We start from the raw sequence: 18,098 nt of genomic DNA on the forward strand, positions 1-18,098 counted from the left end.
TGTCTCAAAATCTCAGCAATGTAGAACAACTTGTTAGGGTCCTGAGGGTGAATATCTGCCTCCAGTTTCCCCAGTAAAACCTGACTATTCACTGCAGCTTCATCTGTTGACCAGTCTATCTATCTATCTATCTATCTATCTATCTATCTATCTATCTATCTATCTATCTATCTATCTATCTATCTATCTATCTATCTATCTATCTATCTATCTATCTATCTATCTATCTATCTATCTATCTATCTATCTATCTATCTATCTATATATATATGATCTATCTTTGCTTTTCTTCTTTCATTTCTTTCCTTTTCTTTTGAACTTATTTGAGTCTAATATAATGTGGTTGGATACAATAACTGATAATGAGAATATTTCCAACACAATCTGAACATTGAAACCATTGACTTATTGCAGGACAGCTGTATTGGATTGGTTGGGTTTAGTTGTGTGTAAATAAAAAATCTGCCACCACAGCTGTATTCTCATGAGAGAAGTTCTGAACTCGTCACCACATGTGTCGGTGCTGCAGATACTGGTGTTATCTCGTAGGTGGCCACTCGTGTTTAAAGCAATAAACAACTGTCATCGACGCATACATCCGTTCATTAAAGTTGTATTAAATCGAGCAAGGAAGTTATAACACGATCCCTGCGGGCATGGGAGTGTGGAGTTTGTATTTTGTCAAATTGTGATTGGTCCTTTGATACTGAGGTCTTATCCGCCTGCCTGTCATTGGCTGACCGGGGTCGATTGACGGGCTGCGTGGACCAATGGGCGGCTGCCACACTGTGGTTAGGAGCGGTCCCTCTGCCTGAACCTCCCCGGCGCCTCGGTCTCTTTCTCTTTCTCTTTCCGACCTGTCTTCGTGTGTCCGCCCGTTGTTGCCCGGGCCCGCACACCTGAACCCACCTGAACAAGGGACTGCCTGCCTGCCGCGGACACACGTCGCCTTTCCCCCTTTGTTAGCAGAAAGAGAAGGAGGCTGCCTTTAGCCCGCGCCGTGTGCCATGTTGAGGCTCATCTTCTTGGCCGCGCTCGCCGGCTTCTCCCGGGCCAGCGATGTGCTGGATTTCACCGATGACGATTTCGACAGCAAGATCGGAGACCACTCGATGATCATCGTGGAGTTCTTCGCTCCCTGGTGAGTGTGTTCCCGGTCTGTGCACAGGAGCTGACGCTTTAGCTCAGGTTAGGCGAGCCACCGAGCTATAGGTGGTTAACAGGTCAGCTAACATTCAGCACCCTGGATGCTAGCCAGGTTTTTCTAGCACTTTAATCACCGTGTAAATTACAAACGTGTCTCTGACAGCTTGCTTGTTGTATGCACAGGATCGATGGTGTCTAAGTGTTTGTGGTTCATTGGCCAGGTACCAACGTTAGCACGTTAGCTACGAGCCCGGAACAGTGAAGGCTGTTAGCTGCACTCCAATGTGTTTTTAAAGAGGAGCGATGCTTCAACTACTTCCACACTGTGACGTTTCACTTGTATGTGAGCTGTTACTCGACTGGCGTCCGTCTGAAGTTTATTTAAACTGCTCTGGAACGGGTTAGATCGACGCTACGTGGGAAGTAGAGCTATGAGGAAGTTGGGGGCGTGCCTATTCGTAGTTGTAACGCCGTGATTGGCCAGGGAAGTTTTGGTGGCCGTGTTTGATTGGCCCAAAGGAACTGTGACGTATACCCACTGTGCCAAACTTAAATAAAATAGAAGTAAATCCCCTTTTGAATTTATAAAACCTTAGACCTTAAACACTTCCGTATACAGAGAAAGTGTCTTTTTTTTGTTTTAAATAAAATACAGATTTACTGCCTCCATTACCTGGAATGTGAATATTTGTTAAAAAGACAAGTAAGAAACTAAGACCAAGGTATATTATTAAGGGTTGCTATTATATGTCACATTGACAGAAAGTTAATCATCAACCAACAACTGAATGATCATTTAAAACAAACTTTTGCTGTTTTTAGCTTCTCAAATGTGCTGATTGTATGCTATTACACAATAGATTATAATACATTTAATAAGTACTGTAGTTTGGCCTGTCTTTCTAACATTTGAAGTGGTCTTGGATTTTGCTTAATTATACTAGCATTTCCAGTATTTTCTGAGGTTTACAATATTTATACATTACTTAATTACATGATGAAAAGGTTAATCAGAGTTACTGGTATAAAAATACTTTAAATATTTGTCAAGTTGAAACTGATTTCTGTTTCTTAACACTACTTGTATTGTATGTGATTTTTTTGTATTTTACTGACCCTATTGAATTACCATGGAGGTTTCCAGTTACACTACACAGTGTGAAATCATAAGATCTCCCTCAGGATATTTGCTGAGCTGACACTTCAGCTCATGTGTAACTTGTTTTCCCGTGACTGATCCATATCCTCCTGTCTATTAGGTGTGGCCACTGTAAAAGACTAGCCCCAGAGTACGAGGCAGCCGCCACACGTCTGAAAGGCATCGCATCTGTGGCCAAGGTATTGCATCATGAAGTTCAGGCAACTTTGTCCACTTACGTGTGGAATTGTGCACTCAGAACTCGAGTGCTCTTTGTACCTGTTTAAAGAAATCATGCCTTTTCCTCTCAGGTTGACTGCACAACCAGCAGCAACGTATGCAGCAAATATGGGGTCAGTGGCTACCCAACCCTGAAGATCTTCAGGGATGGAGAAGACTCTGGTCCCTATGATGGTCCCAGAACTGCAGGTATGTGACTGTGTTTTTAATTAATGTGTACCTCACATTTTTAAAACTGGTTTAAATCTACTTTCTCCCTGTAGATGGGATTGTCAGTTTCCTTAAGAAGCAGGCTGGCCCCTCTTCTGTGGAGCTCAAGGATGAAGCAGACATGGCGAAGTTTGGTTCAGGCCCAGACGCAATTGTTGTTGGTGAGTTGACGTTTGGACTTTAGTGAGATGCTAACTTGAATGCAGCGGGTAAATTTGAGGATTTAGTCATGTTGGTCTGAATGAGATTCATCTTTTGCTCCCAGGTTTCTTTGCTGATGACAAGAGCACAGCGCAGGCAGAGTTCCTGAAGGCAGCCAGCGCCCTGAGGGAGAACTATCGCTTCGCCCACACCAACTCTGAAGCTCTTCTCCAAAGCAACGGCATCGATGGAGAGTGAGTGGCTCTTTTTGCATTCAGTGTAGTTCTCTATCGTTAAATAACTGTCTTACTGACACAACTGCTGTGACAATCAACTCAGTAGCTTAGCTCCTGTTGACGGAGAAGGCTAGGAATTAACAGACCCTTCCTTTGTTGGTTTACAGGGGAGTCGTCTTGTTCCGCCCACCACGCCTCAGCAACAAGTTTGAAGACAGCTCAGTCAAATTCACAGAGGACAAATTCACCAGCGACAAAATCAAGAGGTTCATTAAGGAAAACATGTGAGTGTTGGTTTACTTGAGGTCTTCTCAGTCCATCCTGTCTTTTCATCTAGAAACTGAGAGATTTGTTAATTTTATTTGTAAAGCACAATATGTTCACAGTCCCTAAAATGGTTGACCGTATTGAAACGTAAAATTGTCTCTCATTGTAACAGTGTTTGCACACATGGCCAAGTGCCAACAGGACATTGTTTTGTTGGTGAGTTGTCCATAGCAAACATAGACGTGGCTCTCACTCAGTTCTTGTTGTGTGGCTTAACGTTGTGCAGCAAATACTGGAGTATTATTATCTGTCTTTAAATTGTGGATCCTTGGATCTATTAGGAAACCCACAAGTTTGATGTAATGTGAAAATCAGCAATAGTGTGTTATGAAAAACAATTCATTTGAAAAATAATTGGTACCTGTTATTACATTTAGCCTTTCTTTTTATACCAGATAAACCGTAATAATTTAGTTTAACTTGTTTAATGTTCAACACACCTTTTAGATAAAACACAGCACAGATGTACAAATGTCTCCTACATGTGAAAAGTCACATGACTAAGGCCACATCCATAATGTGAACGTGTGATCAGATTGAAACAATGTAGATGTTAATACAATGAAATGCAATTGTATAGCACATTTAAGGTTATGACAACATGTAAGAGAAACACAAGATAATATAAAAGAGGATTTAAGAATGTTTAAAGGCTAAAATCTAAATTAAGAGAATAAATAGATTAAATGGTAGAAAGAAAGATTAGTAGAAGATATGAATAAATGTTTCCTAACGATTTCATTATTTACACTTCTTACCCTTTTGTGAGTCACCTGTACCATTTGGTTATTTGTTTGTCCATAACCACCTTGAGAATAGCTTTTGCTGAATTTTTTCAATTCTTTCTTCCTTTAGCTTTGGGATTTGTGCCCACATGACAGACGACAACAAAGACCAGCTGAAGGGCAGCGACCTGATGGTGGCTTATTATGATGTTGACTATGAAAAAAACCCCAAGGGCTCAAACTACTGGAGGAACAGGTAGGTGTTTCAAAAACTGGCCTTAGAATTGTTCTCTTCTCAGCTCCTTGCATTGAGCTGCTACTTTCACCTTCCATTTTCAAAAGCATGACTTTTGTTCCACAGGGTGATGAAGGTGGCAAAGAGCTTCCTGGATCAGGGCAAGAAGCTGAAGTTCGCTGTGGCCAACAAGAACATGTTCAGCAACGATGTGTCGGAATTCGGCCTGGATGGCAGCTCGGGAGAGTTGCCCCTGGTGGCCATCCGCACCGCCAAGGGAGACAAATACATCATGACGGAGGAATTCACGTAAGTTGAGACAGTTGTCTATTGCATACCCCAAATAAATTAACAGCAAATCCCTTATTTAACTGTCTGTCTTGTTAACCTTGAAACTGAATGATGCCACAATATAAACCCTGATCACCTCATAATGATCTATACTTTTCTTCAACGGGTCAACTCTTCTTTCATAGCTACGCATTCATTCATAATTCAGCTCGTCTGTCACGCACTCACACACACACAAACAGTGTCATGTTAACTCAGACTGGGTAAAGAAACTGAATTTGTAAATTTAGTCAATGTATGGAGAGCTGGAGTCGATCACAGCTCGACTGGGTTGGCCCAGTGCAGTAACTTGTGTACAGCACGAATAACACAGAGAAGAGCAGTTAATTACTGACAGAGCCGGTAAAAACTGTAAATAAATAACCTTTTAACAATCCACACATGTACAAAAACCCACAAATGAAGTAAGCAGACATAGTGGAGATGTGCATGGCTCCCTGGGTGTCTGCCTTGGTGGCGCTGTGGCTGGACTGTGACCTGCTGTCGTGCATGGCTCGGGCGACATTGTTGACTTGCCCCTGTTTATTCTGCTGAGAACGGTGCGGCTAAACCACAGCTGACTGGCACTGCACCCAGGTCTAATCTGGTAACATGGGCGTGCAAATTAAAACCACGCCGTTCCGATACCTTTCCCCATCCAGGGTTAGTGTCGTTATATGAAATGAACAGATGTCTGAGGGAGCTGCTTGAAGTTTGTGTGATTGCAAATTTTTGAATAACGGCATCCACTACAAGAGTATGTCGTACTCTTGGTGTCTCTGACTTGAACTTCTTTTCTCTGTTCTCACAACAGTCGTGATGGAAAAGCACTGCAGAGTTTCCTGCAGGGTTACTTTGACGGCACAATTAAGCGTTATCTCAAGTCAGAGCCCATCCCAGAGAACAACGATGGACCTGTCAAGGTGAGTCCAAATTGCTCCTTTCTTTCTTTGTGCTTTGCTTTACAATGCGGCTTTATGCTGTTTGTCTGAGCTGAATGTGACACCTTGTTTCAGCATGTTTCTGACTTAATTCCTTTTTAATGTGTAACACTTACACACCTGCTGCATAAAAAGAAATATATCAATAGGAATTATTAGGAGTAAGAAACAGGAATAAAAACGTATATCCACGATCCTTCAATACAATGTTGTGTTCAGGGATCAAGACCAATTTGTCTCATATTTTTAAAGGGTGGCTATAGAAACTCACATGAGTGATTAAGGCCTTGAAGCGGAATATTCCATCAGTCTGTCAGTCCAGCATCTGGGAAAAAATCTGACCTAAGCTGAATGTTTAATAAAATAAAAGTTTTGTGAGAAATCTTATTTTAACATATTTTATTATTAGTCAACCAATAAATCAGTCAGTATTTACTTGTAATGTGTCCTGTCCCCCCCGGTGTTGCTCTGTAATTTTCATTTTCATGTATTCAGACATGAAACACAATTTTAACATTTTATTCTGCCGCCACGTCCTTTTAATGAATTTTCAGAATCGGACATGATGCTTGTTGAGGACCTGCTGTGTGCAATTACAACTCCTGATTCATCAGTGCCTTTTGTAATGAGTTATCCACCTTTCTATCCTCAGGTTTTGGTGGCTGAGAACTTCGACGACATCGTCAATGACGACAGCAAAGATGTGCTGATCGAGTTTTATGCTCCGTGGTGCGGACACTGCAAGACCCTGGAGCCCAAATACATAGAGCTGGGAGAGAAGGTGAGAGAAGGAACACCTAACCTGCTGCTTTTCCAATAATTCTCGGAATAAGACAACACTCTGACAATAAGCAGCTTTTAATAAACAAAACTGACGCATTAGTTCTGAATTTCAAAAGACCATGTTAAACAATTGACAAACATTTTGAGGTTTAACCGTGGAAGGAACTCTGTGTTCTCACACTTGAGATGCTGCCATTTTTAATTTTTGCAATTTAATTATAATGATAATTTTCATAACAAATGTTCTGGCTGTTCAGTAATTTTAGCTCCTGAAATAAACGATTGGTTAACACTTTCTCTCCTCTGTTCCTGAAGCTGGCTGACGATCCCAACGTTGTCATTGCCAAGATGGATGCCACAGCCAATGATGTGCCATCTCCGTATGAAGTCAGCGGGTAAGTCAACAATCACCTAAATGTAATATTCGATCTTCCCCTAATGTGGAAAGTATAAATAGGAATAATTACAGAAAACAATCTGCATACTGACACCTGATCATTATTATAAGGGACTTAAACACTGCCTTTTTTAATGTTTTAAAACTGCAGTCAGCTAATATAATATTATTGGCTTTTTTTAAACTGCCAAATGTCCACCTCAAATATCCCGAGTCATCTAGGTTGTTACTTTAGTTTTGTGTTTGAGATCTTTTAAATTAAGTCAGAAGGACTGCACTGTCTGATGGTAAATTATTTACTTATTAATTTATGCTTATTCTTCCCCTTAACTTTTGCTTTTTCAGTTTCCCCACAATCTACTTTTCCCCAGCTGGAAGTAAGATTGCCCCAAAGAAATATGAGGTGAGTTTTCCACTTGACTGATAATGAAACGGAGCCAAATCACATCAGTGCTTATTACTCATTGTCTTGTGTCACCGCTCTTGTTCCAGGGAGGTCGCGATGTTAGTGACTTCCTCGCTTACCTGAAGAGGGAGGCCTCCAACCCCTTGGTGATGGAAGAGCCCAAGAAGAAGAAGAAGAAGAAGGATGATGACGACAACAAGATCGAGCTATAAAGGCTCCACACAGGAACTCAAGACCCCCCCCACCATGACATCAGGAGGATTGGGGAAATCCGTGCAGAGAAAGAACTAAATTATATTCCACTCTCTTAGTGAACTACCGAATGCTCTGAAGCCAAGTCAAAAAGACGCGGCCCTCCCTTTAGGTCCTCCGCTGCCCTGGGGAAACTGTGGAAGGTGGAGAAGTGGTGGCCAGGGCCTGCCCGATGTTTAAAAACAAAAACAGATTTTTAGGGAAGAGGGGACAGCTTTTTGAAATTGAGATTTTTATTTCCCCCTGGTCTGAATTCTACACCTCAGGCTGATGCACTTTGGTTCGTCTAGTCTCCTGTCATCTTTCGCTTTTGATTTATGTTGTTGTTGTCACAGGGGATAATGGTAAATGGTGAATTCCTTTTCTTTTTTTCGTTGATTTTGTTACATGTCTTTGTTTTTGTACATTTGGAAGGATTCTGAAATAAAAGGCCCACAAAACCAAAATGAGCTCTATGATCTCATTCATGAATATAAATGTCGAGTTACTGTCAGCTGCTTTTTAAGCCACGGCCAAACACTCTGTTTGACTCAGCATTACTGAGATGTTTGACCCTGGAGAACCTGGTAAACGTGCTCTGCTATTTGATACATGCTACTATATGACATGGGAAATCACTCAGCAGTCCTTCATGGTTGAAAAATAACATCCTTTTGTTGCTTGCTTGTGAGTAAAGTCCATTACCACCAGAATCCAATACAACATACAGCGTACAAACCCTCTAGTGCCAAAGCGGTTAAAAAAAACATTGGCCATTCAAACATCTAATGAATGACAGTGACTTCCTCCCATATATACACCTCAGCCTCTGATAATGGCACAGTGACACCCAAAAGACAAGCAGCGAATCACAATTAAATCATGGTAATATTGAAAACGACATTTGGTTCTTCCACACTTGCGTAATAATTTGTATTATTATTGTTTATAAAGTCGTGTCATTGGTTCCTCATTAGAAAAGCCCTTAATTGCTACTGTAAAGGCTTCTACAACTGAAAGGCAGGTAAATGAAACATAAACACAATTGCAGCATCAATCAGGATTTTTTTTGTTTTAGGAATTTAGCTTAAATATTTTCAATATGTTTGCTCATAGATTAATTACTAGTTATACAAAATGGATTAATGGCTAATAATATGTGATCTTCAGAAAATGAATACTGACTTTAGTTTGGTATTTGGAATGTTTTTGTAAATGAACCCTCCATTTACAAATCATTGTGTGACAAGATATGACTTGAATGTTCCTTAAACGTTTTATTGTGTCTTTTCTCTGCGTTGTTTACCTTTTTACTATAATAACAATAATAATAATAATCATACTACTTCAACTTATAATAATAATTAATGTTATTTCTATAGCACCTTTCAAAATCCAGGCTGTTTCACAAAATTGAAATATAAGTCATACATTAATATAAATATAAAATAGCAAACCAAGCAAGAAAGGCCTAATCATACTCAGCAATAAAACAAATAAGAAAAAAGAAAACATTAGAACAATCAAAAAACGTGTTTTTGTTTTTTTGTGGCATTGCAGCACCAGGCCTATAGGTGGCGCATGTGCTGAACACTTCCTGTGAAAAGAAGAAGAGAAGCAGCAAATCAGATGTCAAATAGAAGAAACCTGCTCTGGCACGTCCGGTCCATACACGTGCTGCCTCAGAAGGTAAAGGCTGAATTATCTTGGTTTTCTTTAATGTGTCGTTCTTCAACAACACTTTTATCTAGTGACAGCTGTGCTTAACGTGTATTTGTATGAATTGTGCTCTGGTGTCTTGTATCACGTGTCGTCCCTCCGCTAGCTAAGTGTTGTTTCCAAGAAGGAACACCAGACTTCTTTGGAATATGTGGCACTTTGAGGTTCCGTCTCAAAAACATCGAGGTTAAACACTAGACGAGGAACCACTCTATTATATTCACTCAGTGTTCGCTTATATACCACTAACAAGCAGCCACGTCACTGTATGTATAGCTGAACCTTTCCGACGTCAGCTGGAACTTCACCTTGATTTGTGTGTTATATTTCCCACTCAAGTCCTGAAACCGTCTGTGAAGGAAACATGAACAGACAGGTGTTGTTAGCTAACCCGAGGAAGCCTCTTTGCAAAGAACAGCTTTTACTTGATTGCTTTTTTTACTGTTATAATATTTTCTTTGCCATCTATCTATGGATGCCATTTTCTTTTTTGCTATTTTCTTGAAATGGTGTGTTTTGTTTTTTTAATCTGCCGTCTTGGATTTTAGATTGTGTATTGTATAAAGTGCTGCCTATTATTGTAAATTACATAATTTGCTTCTTGTCTTTCTAATTCTTATTCAGCTGTTTTTAAATGTGCTATACATAGTTACAATAATTGTGACTCATAATTATTAACTACGGATAGCAAACCTAACAGGCCTTAGTGTTGTACCCGAGTTGCCGATAACCAAGTCAATATGTTTTATTGTCCATTTTTTTTACAATAATATAAGCTAATTTATGTAGCTCCTTTCAAAACACAGGTATAAGGTGTTTTACAAGTTAAAAAGAGTATAAGAAAAAAGTAAAAAGATAAAATAAGACTTACAATTGTTGGTAAGATCAGAACTAGGAGAAAACACAGCTTTTAAAAAGTGTGTCTTTAGGAGAGATTTAAAAGAGGATAAGGAATATGCCAGAATCCTGTGGCAGCCCCATTCATTAAGGGTGTATTTCTCCTTTCGAGATCAAATCTGTAGATTTTATGTGTTTTATAATACCTTTTTTTTGTGTGATTTATTTCAGAAATGACTATGCTATGGAGAATGCAGGATCAAGGACGATATACCAGAAGATAATTTTTAATATGCGGAGGAAAAGAAGAGGCAACCACAGTGAACCACTGGGTACAAATAAGTTGGTTAAAAAAACAAAATGGAGCGATACAATGCAAGAATGTCAAAACACTCAGATCTCTGAAAACAGGAGCACTGATGCAGCCAAACCCGGACACTCTGTCGTTGTTCCGAATACTGCTGACCACCACAGATTAGTCACAGCCCTCAAAGACAGCTGGGAGGTGGACAGCGGCTTCTCCGAGGCCAGTCCTCCAGCCAGCGGTCGGAGCTCACCGTGCCTTAGCTCATGCCCAACCACACTGGTGGCGTTGGACTGTGAGATGGTTGGGACGGGACCTGGCGGACGCTGCAGTGAACTGGCCCGCTGCAGCATCCTGGACTATCACGGCAACGTCCTGTATGACAAATACATCCAGCCGTGTCAGCCCGTCACAGACTACAGGACGCCCTGGAGCGGCATCCAGAGGCGGCATCTGAGCAACGCTACACCCTTTGTTCAGGCCAGGGAGGAGGTGAGATCAGCTTCACGTTAGGGGTGGGAATTGGCAAAAATGGGACGATTCAATAGTATTGCGATATTTGGGCCACGATTCAATATTATTGCGATTCTTAGCATATTGCGATACAGCAAGTATTGCGATTCGATTCTGCGATATATATTGCGATTCATGTCCCACATATTATTCAAAGGCATTACAAAAAATGAGGAAAATAAGACTGCTCTACTCACTTCAAATGTCACATTTAATTCTGTGAACAGCATTCTACACATTAACTGAAGTTCAAAAACTAAGAAAGGGTAGTACAAAAATGTTGTCCTTTATCATTCAGGACACAGGACCTCTGTAATTATTTTCTGAATAGGAGACCTCTCGCATGTAGGCTGAACTCCCAGCACATAACTTAAAATTATTTAAATACAATACAGTAACATAAAGCAGACATAATAGAGTAACATAAACCTGAGAATAATCAAATTAATAAGAGTAACTTAGAGCTTCAATCAAATTGAGAAAAATAAACAAATGTGTACAACTAGAGTCCAGTCCAGTTGGCTGCAAGGTCATGACCCAAAATGTTAAATTCATTTGGGAATATTGACATTTTTGTTCAGAAAAAGGAGTTGGTCAACATGCTCCGATGTTAAAGTGCTCCTCTGGGCCGTAACTATATCTCCTGCAGTGGAGAACATCGTTTCAGCAGACCCACTAGTGCCTTGAATGCTCAGGTATCTTTTAATCTCTGAAACTCTCCTCGTCATGCTTTGCCAGCCAGGGGCTGTTACATATATAATTTAATTTAAAAAAAATATTGCAATACTTTGTGCTACTGTATCCATATAATCGCGTGTGCAAAATATCACGATACTGAACAGAATTAATTTTTTCCCCCACCACTACTTCACGTTACTATCTACATCTGCTCTTTGATTCTGTCATCTACTGTCACTCATTTTTGATAACTATTTATACAACGAATAAATCTGACACAGTTGTGTGGTCTCTCTTCTGTAGATCATGAGCATACTTGAGGGCAAAGTGGTCGTGGGCCATTCCATCTACAACGACTTTGAGGTGATGGACATACTCCACCCATGTCACATGGTCAGGGACACGTGTACTACACGTCTCCTCAGCCGGTTGGCCGGTTTCCCCCGAAAACGCCACCCTTCACTCAAAATTCTGGCCGGTAAGCTGCTAAACAAGAAGATACAGGTGAGACTTGATGCTATTTTATACATTGTAATCATTGGGGATATAATGCCAAATTTCTAGTAGAAATAAAGTTCTATATATACAAAGGTTTTTCACTGAATCTGCAGCTAAAGACTGTGTAAATAGGTTTTAATGAGCCTAATAACAGAAATGTTATAGACTGATGTGAGACACGAAGAGCTCTAAAGACTTGGTGCGCCACAGAAGTAAAAGTTAAATGCATAAGGAGAAATTCATGTTCAATAATTTAATTTGTTAAATCAAAGGGAAGTTAGGTTAGATTTGATTGGATATGACTGATAAAAGGTCTTTGTTAGTGGATGATATCCAAAACCTGGCGTTTCCTCCCATATGGTAGAAGATAAATGAGAAGAAACGCAGCACAGAATTATCAAAGACAAGGGTGATGACATTTCTAGTGTTACTGTGATGTTTGACCACTAGAGAGCACTGATAAGTTTATTTTTACCTGTGAAAAGCTCTGCTTCAGTACAATTTAAGAAGCTGTCTGTATTCTTATTAATTCTGAAGAACCACAGCGGTGCAGGGTCGACTGAGGTTTTAGATGAGCATTGTTGAGGAAAATCAACAGGTTCCTTCATTTATTCTCAACCGTAAACAGCATATGTTGTTGATCATAGAAACCATGTTAACACCCGACCCTTTGATACTGATGTCATCGGAGCCCCAGCTCAACATTCATGTCGCTTGTTCATTTAAAGTTTAACATGCACTTTGTATTGCCATGGTAACAAGTTTAGACACAGCCATATGATGTCACCAAATAAAATGAGTCAGGGCGATAAGGGAGGATAAAAGTTGTTAAACAGTTTGTTAAACTTGTTGAGACCGGATGCGACATCTGTGTGTTTCTTCCTTTTAGAGCCGGATCAAACGCGTGTGCATCATCCAAGAAGTCACAGTTTTCAAATCATGTGACGGATGAAATAAATCGTGATTCGCTTAGGGGAAAATGTGTTATGGGATAAGTAATTTGTTTGTTTGTTAGCGCTCTTGGCCGGTCGCGTTTCAGACATGATCTGAACAACACAAGCAATATTTAAGCAGATTACAGCAGTTTCATTGACAAAACAACAAACAATGAAATTAAAAAAGGAGATTCTAGGGACGTGGGTGTCTTGGTGAGTTTGTTGGCTTTTAAAAAACAAAAAAAATTACAAACTTTAGGGAAACAGCAGTGATTAACAATCGAAGCCAGATGTTTAAGCTATCAAATGATTTAATTTTGTTTCTCTATCTGCTTTAGAGGCTGAGAAATCAAGTTTTTATTGACAATTCTGTTAACTCTTAAGAAAACCCTTAGGTATTAATAGGTTGTTTTCAAACAGTGTTTAGTTTTCAGAGAGTATTTTCACTCTGTGCTTTAATGGTTTGATTCATTTTTTTCCCCCTCACAATCTTAAGATAAGAAGAGTAAATTTTCCTCTTTCCTTTAATAAAGTGTGCACTGAGCTGTGCCTGGTACGTAGTCTGACTTGTGAACCAAGCTGAGTCTGTCTCTGTTTCTCTGACCAGGTTGGGGGGAGAGGTCACTGTTCGGTGGAGGACGCTCTGGCCTCACTGGACCTCTACAAGCTGGTGGAGGGCGAGTGGGAGCGGGAGCTGCAGAACAATCTGAGGGACAACAATGCTCCGCACGAGCCCAGCTTCGCCTCCTCTAACCACTACATGAAAGACGAGTACTGGCCTGATGTTGTCACAGCTGACAGCCAATGACCAAAGGGTATTCATGCGACAATTAGTGGGAAACGCCAAGGTCCAGTTAGGTGGTGATGTTATTGTCAAATCTGGGAGATAAAATTATCCTCATTAAGTCTCATATGAGAAGATGGGTGGGAAAACTATTGATTGAAAGCAAACACTTGTTAACTTATTATCGTTGGGCATGTTAAACATGGTTGATTATCCCAACAGCATGTTTCTGCTGTGATACCAGTTATTTGCTTGCAGAGTTGTTGATATTACCGTGTGAGGGAAATATTTAACTTAACAGGGCATGAGACTAATCTTAGGCCACAGATAGGTTTTGGAAAATAACTGTATTTTTCAGTTTGTTTGTATTTTCTCGAAATACCTCTGTTCACAACATGTGAACATCTCGTGATGTGGGGATATGGGAAACTGTACAAGCCGCAGCTCTTAAGATGTTTTATCACTTTCATTTCAAAAGGAAAACACATTTACAAAAAAAAGTGTTGGAAGTTACCTCATTGTTCCTGCTCCTAAAGGTCCTAATAAAATGACATCATTTTAAAATAAAGCTCTGACTTTGATTGATTTCAGTGAGTGAATGTGACAACACTGTGAAAACATAATTTTACCTTTTTCCCATGAGGACCAGGTTTGTTTGTATGAGGAGTCGTATAGAGGATGTCACAACAGGTGTGTAATGTTTATACTGAGGTTCTGAAGGAGCTTTGTCAAGTCAGGGGGGGGGGGACTTTGGGATCTGATGTTAGAAATATGTTCAACAGGAAACAGTCAAACTGAGGCTATGGAGTTTACAGGTCAGAGCTGTGGAGGAAACCACAGCTCTGAAGATGTTATGAAATATTCTAGCATGTGAAGTCATTGAATGGCACCATGTATAAATGGGTTATAAGATTTTGTGACAAAAGCACAAAGATTTTCTCCAATCAGAGCGTTTCCTATTAAATCCCTATAAGTAAAGTCCTTGTGAGTCATTGAGCCTCATGTGGAAAGCTCTAAAGACGTGATATGTGAATCATGATCCATTGGAGGGTATAATGTCACTTAGACTAAACATGCAGTGCAGTGAGCTGCAGGTGGAGCTGTACAGCTCTGTAAATGGCTTTGTCCCTGTGTCTCAACTTCTTTGTTTCCTTCTCAAACCCCACAAACACACACACACACACACCTAAAGCCTAAACGTGGACCTACAGCTCAGGCTATAGGGAGTAAACACAGAGGAGCATTGTTTGCCCAATCCATCTAATTTTGTTTTGCTAATCGCTTTCTTGAGCAGATCAGGCCCGATTTAGAAGATTACAGGTCGACTGCCTGCTCGTGCATCGTTGCATCAGGAGGACAAAACGTGTGCTGGTGACGTCAGCGCTGCCCGGGCGAGAGGAAGGAAAATGCACAACTTCCAAATATGAACCAACACAAATAAGCAACCTGCTGCAGGGGTGATGAGACCAGACACTGTTAGGTGTACACAGACCTTCCTGATGAAGACGGAAGGTCTGAATTGTCATGTGTGTAGTGACAAATGTTAGACTTTGGTGGAAAGTGTCTTTGACACAGCTTCTTTAATTATTATGCCAATAAGGATTATGTCAATAATACCCCAGTAAAAGAAAACAAATGATGATTATTTAGTCCATAACATTTCATACAAAAGTTGCCTCCAGCAAGGAGATTATGTTTTTATTAATGTTTGTTTGATGGTTGGTTTCTGTTTGTTTGTTTGTGAGCGGTAATACATACAAACGGATTTTAATTAAAAGAAAGGAATGCAGTGTGGGTCAGGGAAAAATTAATTCAAGGTTTGGTCTGAATCCAGGAATATTTTTTCACTTTATATAACCTTGTGAGATTTAACATTTTCGCTATTATCCCAGGAATCATAATGATTGGATTTTAATTTGAACAAATTCTTACGCATTAATGGAAACTGATATCTATGAGTGTGTGAATTTTGTTGCAGCTTGATTTGATTCAAGGCGACTGTTGGAGGCACAAGCTCAGCTGAGTGCCATTCGAGTTCATTAATGGTTCATGTTGCTGATGATTTCATTATTCTAGGTTTTTCCTGTGCAAACATAAGGCTCAAACATGCTTCACTGTTCTGCAATGCTGATTTTTTATATGTTAATAAATAACTTAATATTTTGAAGCACCTCCAAATTGGAGTCAAATTTTTTCACATCTGGCACAAACATTCACTTCGACTCAAGAATGAACTTAAACCTCACAAAGCACCTTTTGTGTGTGATATGATGAAGGGCATACACACGTACACACGCACACTGCAATCACGGTGACTGACACTTGCAGTGTAATTATGTTCTGCGCACTGATGGTTAACGTGTATGTGAGAACTAATCTGATCACAGGTTCTAAGTCTTGTCGCGAAAGTGGTGGTTGTGTGTGTGTGTGTAGATATTTCTTATTTATCAAAGCCCAGCTCTTCTCAGTCGCACGAGGAAGGATTATGACTTGTCCGATGATTTGGGAGACTTTTGGAGTGACAGCGGCTATCTCTAAGAAGTTCAAGCTTTGGCAGTTGGATGCCAATTAGACTAGATTATGCTGAATTTAATTACACTTTTTTTTCTGCAATAAGCGGACAAAGTCCAGCAAAGTCTATTATAAACTGTCTGAAATCTGTTGTTATTGGGTTATGTTTTTATTACCTCCCTAAGAAGCTTATGATTTCACTCCTGTCGGTTTGATTGTTTGTTGGTTGGTTTGAGCAAGATTACACCAAAAGGCCCTGAAAAGTTTACCATGAAACTTCATGGAAGGATATGGTACAGGTGAGTGAATAACTCATTCAATTTTAAAAAGATTTACCTAACTAAAGAATAATGTGATAGTGATCATATCTTTGAATTAACGAGAAACTTGGATGCTATTTGCAGTTCTAAAACATTTTTAGTCTTGCCTGCTGCCTTCAATAAAATATTCCTGGTGGCTGAGTTAGGCGCATGACCTCTAAACAGAGTTCCACTATCGTGCCTCTATAAACATGTGAAACCCACACATCTGAATCCAGACTCCACCTCTCCTCTCACCCAAGTGTGTTCACGTGGCAGAAATCAAACGGGGAATCAGCCACCACAATGGTCACTTTTCTCTCCATCCAAGTCTCGTTGGAATGCGATCAAATCCGTCCAACCCCCCCTCCCCTTAAACCACCTGTTACCTAAAGTACATACCCAGCATTACATCATCCAAAATGTGCCCTGATCCTTTCCCTGTCATCATGCGAGCACCTTCCCCATTGGTCTTAAAAAAAAACCATCACCATCACTCCCCCTGCGTCCTCCCCCTTCTTCAGCACCTTCAGCACTTTATGCTGATCGAAAAAGAACACGAATATTTGTTGGGTGTAATCTGGTGTGACGCCACTAATCCCACAGCTACAAATCACCGGTCCCCTGCACCCTGCTCCACGCAGACCGCTGCAACCTCCTGCTAGCAACTTCACATCTGCCTCAGGTAAGACTGTCGAACGATGTACTAGTCTTCTGCCTAATACTGTAACTGAGGAGTAGAGCTTCAGCTGGTGATACTTATATTGTTTACAGTTTCATGAAACCACAATATGTGTATATATTAGTGTATTTGGGAAATTTTTGTAATATAACACTACTTTTTGACGTACTTTTCTATCTGTATGTGATATTTCAGTGTTAAATAAAGTCTGTTGTGGGTAAAAAAAATTGCATGGTAGCTGCACCTGTAAATGGGATGACCATGGTCAGTATTAGTCGGCAATACAGGTACAGCATGACAGGCAGAACAGGGTTTAGTCTCTACTACCCAATAGCATATTAAAAATGATGCACAAGACGTGAAATTTGTTTTTGTCGCAAGGTAAAAATATCACAGTGGATTTGAATATTGAGGGTTGTAAATTAGGTACGTCAAACAGAGGATTGTTTGCATGATGAGTCATATCCCTGTTATTTCCCCATTCCACCTATCATAATTTCTCAAGGTCAAGTGTAACATTTCAATTTGCTTGTTTTGTGTGACCAACCATCCAAAACCCAAAGATAATCAGTTTCCTGCTGCATGTCCTGGCAGATGAGAATCTGGAATTGATAATGAACGGAAGATTTGCATGAGAAATTATGAATCGATTGTCAAAATAGTTACAGATGAATTTTCTTACTGTGAAATACTTGATAATTCAGCTATAAGAATAAGAACACGCTGCAACAAACATTATGAAGAAACGTTTTATTTAATTAATGTAAGATAAAAGGGAAAAATATTTGATTGGTTAAAAGATTAAAAGAATAAAAACGGTGACAGTGACTGTGAGCGTGTTGATTAGGAAAC

At 40.0% G+C, this 18,098-nt stretch overlaps 2 protein-coding genes across 2 annotated transcripts; both read left to right on the top strand.

The window, feature by feature from the left end:
• Window positions 1-828: 828 nt before the first annotated feature.
• pdia3 (protein disulfide isomerase family A, member 3) lies at window positions 829-7,953 on the top strand. Its single transcript, XM_061075976.1, has 13 exons — window positions 829-1,141; window positions 2,406-2,484; window positions 2,596-2,713; window positions 2,788-2,895; window positions 3,000-3,129; window positions 3,279-3,395; window positions 4,294-4,419; window positions 4,525-4,707; window positions 5,543-5,651; window positions 6,322-6,450; window positions 6,768-6,847; window positions 7,195-7,252; window positions 7,342-7,953. Exons 1-13 carry the CDS (start codon window positions 1,008-1,010, stop codon window positions 7,465-7,467), a joined length of 1,497 nt encoding a protein of 498 aa, XP_060931959.1. The 5' UTR covers window positions 829-1,007; the 3' UTR covers window positions 7,468-7,953.
• Window positions 7,954-9,114: 1,161 nt separating this feature from the next.
• On the top strand, window positions 9,115-14,300 carry isg20 (interferon stimulated exonuclease gene). Its single transcript, XM_061076512.1, has 4 exons — window positions 9,115-9,175; window positions 10,274-10,838; window positions 11,841-12,041; window positions 13,578-14,300. The coding sequence occupies exons 2-4, from the start codon at window positions 10,287-10,289 to the stop codon at window positions 13,776-13,778; spliced, it is 954 nt and encodes a 317-aa protein (XP_060932495.1). The 5' UTR covers window positions 9,115-9,175; window positions 10,274-10,286; the 3' UTR covers window positions 13,779-14,300.
• The last annotated feature ends 3,798 nt before the right edge of the window (window positions 14,301-18,098 follow it).

Source organism: Limanda limanda, chromosome 8, assembly GCF_963576545.1.
Source record: "Limanda limanda chromosome 8, fLimLim1.1, whole genome shotgun sequence".
NCBI classification, from domain to species: Eukaryota; Metazoa; Chordata; class Actinopteri; order Pleuronectiformes; family Pleuronectidae; genus Limanda; species Limanda limanda.

What these genes read in the sequence shown, in the direction of transcription:
- pdia3 (XM_061075976.1), top strand. Translation starts at nt 1,008, where the DNA reads ATGTTGAGGCTCATCTTCTTGGCCGCGCTCGCCGGCTTCTCCCGGGCC. An exon ending in GCATCGCATCTGTGGCCAAG is followed by an intron (nt 2,485 to 2,595) that starts GTATTGCATCAT and finishes TTTTCCTCTCAG; the next exon opens with GTTGACTGCACAACCAGCAG. An exon ending in AGGTTCATTAAGGAAAACAT is followed by an intron (nt 3,396 to 4,293) that starts GTGAGTGTTGGT and finishes TTCTTCCTTTAG; the next exon opens with CTTTGGGATTTGTGCCCACA.
- isg20 (XM_061076512.1), top strand. Translation starts at nt 10,287, where the DNA reads ATGGAGAATGCAGGATCAAGGACGATATACCAGAAGATAATTTTTAAT. An exon ending in TTGTTCAGGCCAGGGAGGAG is followed by an intron (nt 10,839 to 11,840) that starts GTGAGATCAGCT and finishes TCTCTTCTGTAG; the next exon opens with ATCATGAGCATACTTGAGGG. An exon ending in TGCTAAACAAGAAGATACAG is followed by an intron (nt 12,042 to 13,577) that starts GTGAGACTTGAT and finishes TTCTCTGACCAG; the next exon opens with GTTGGGGGGAGAGGTCACTG.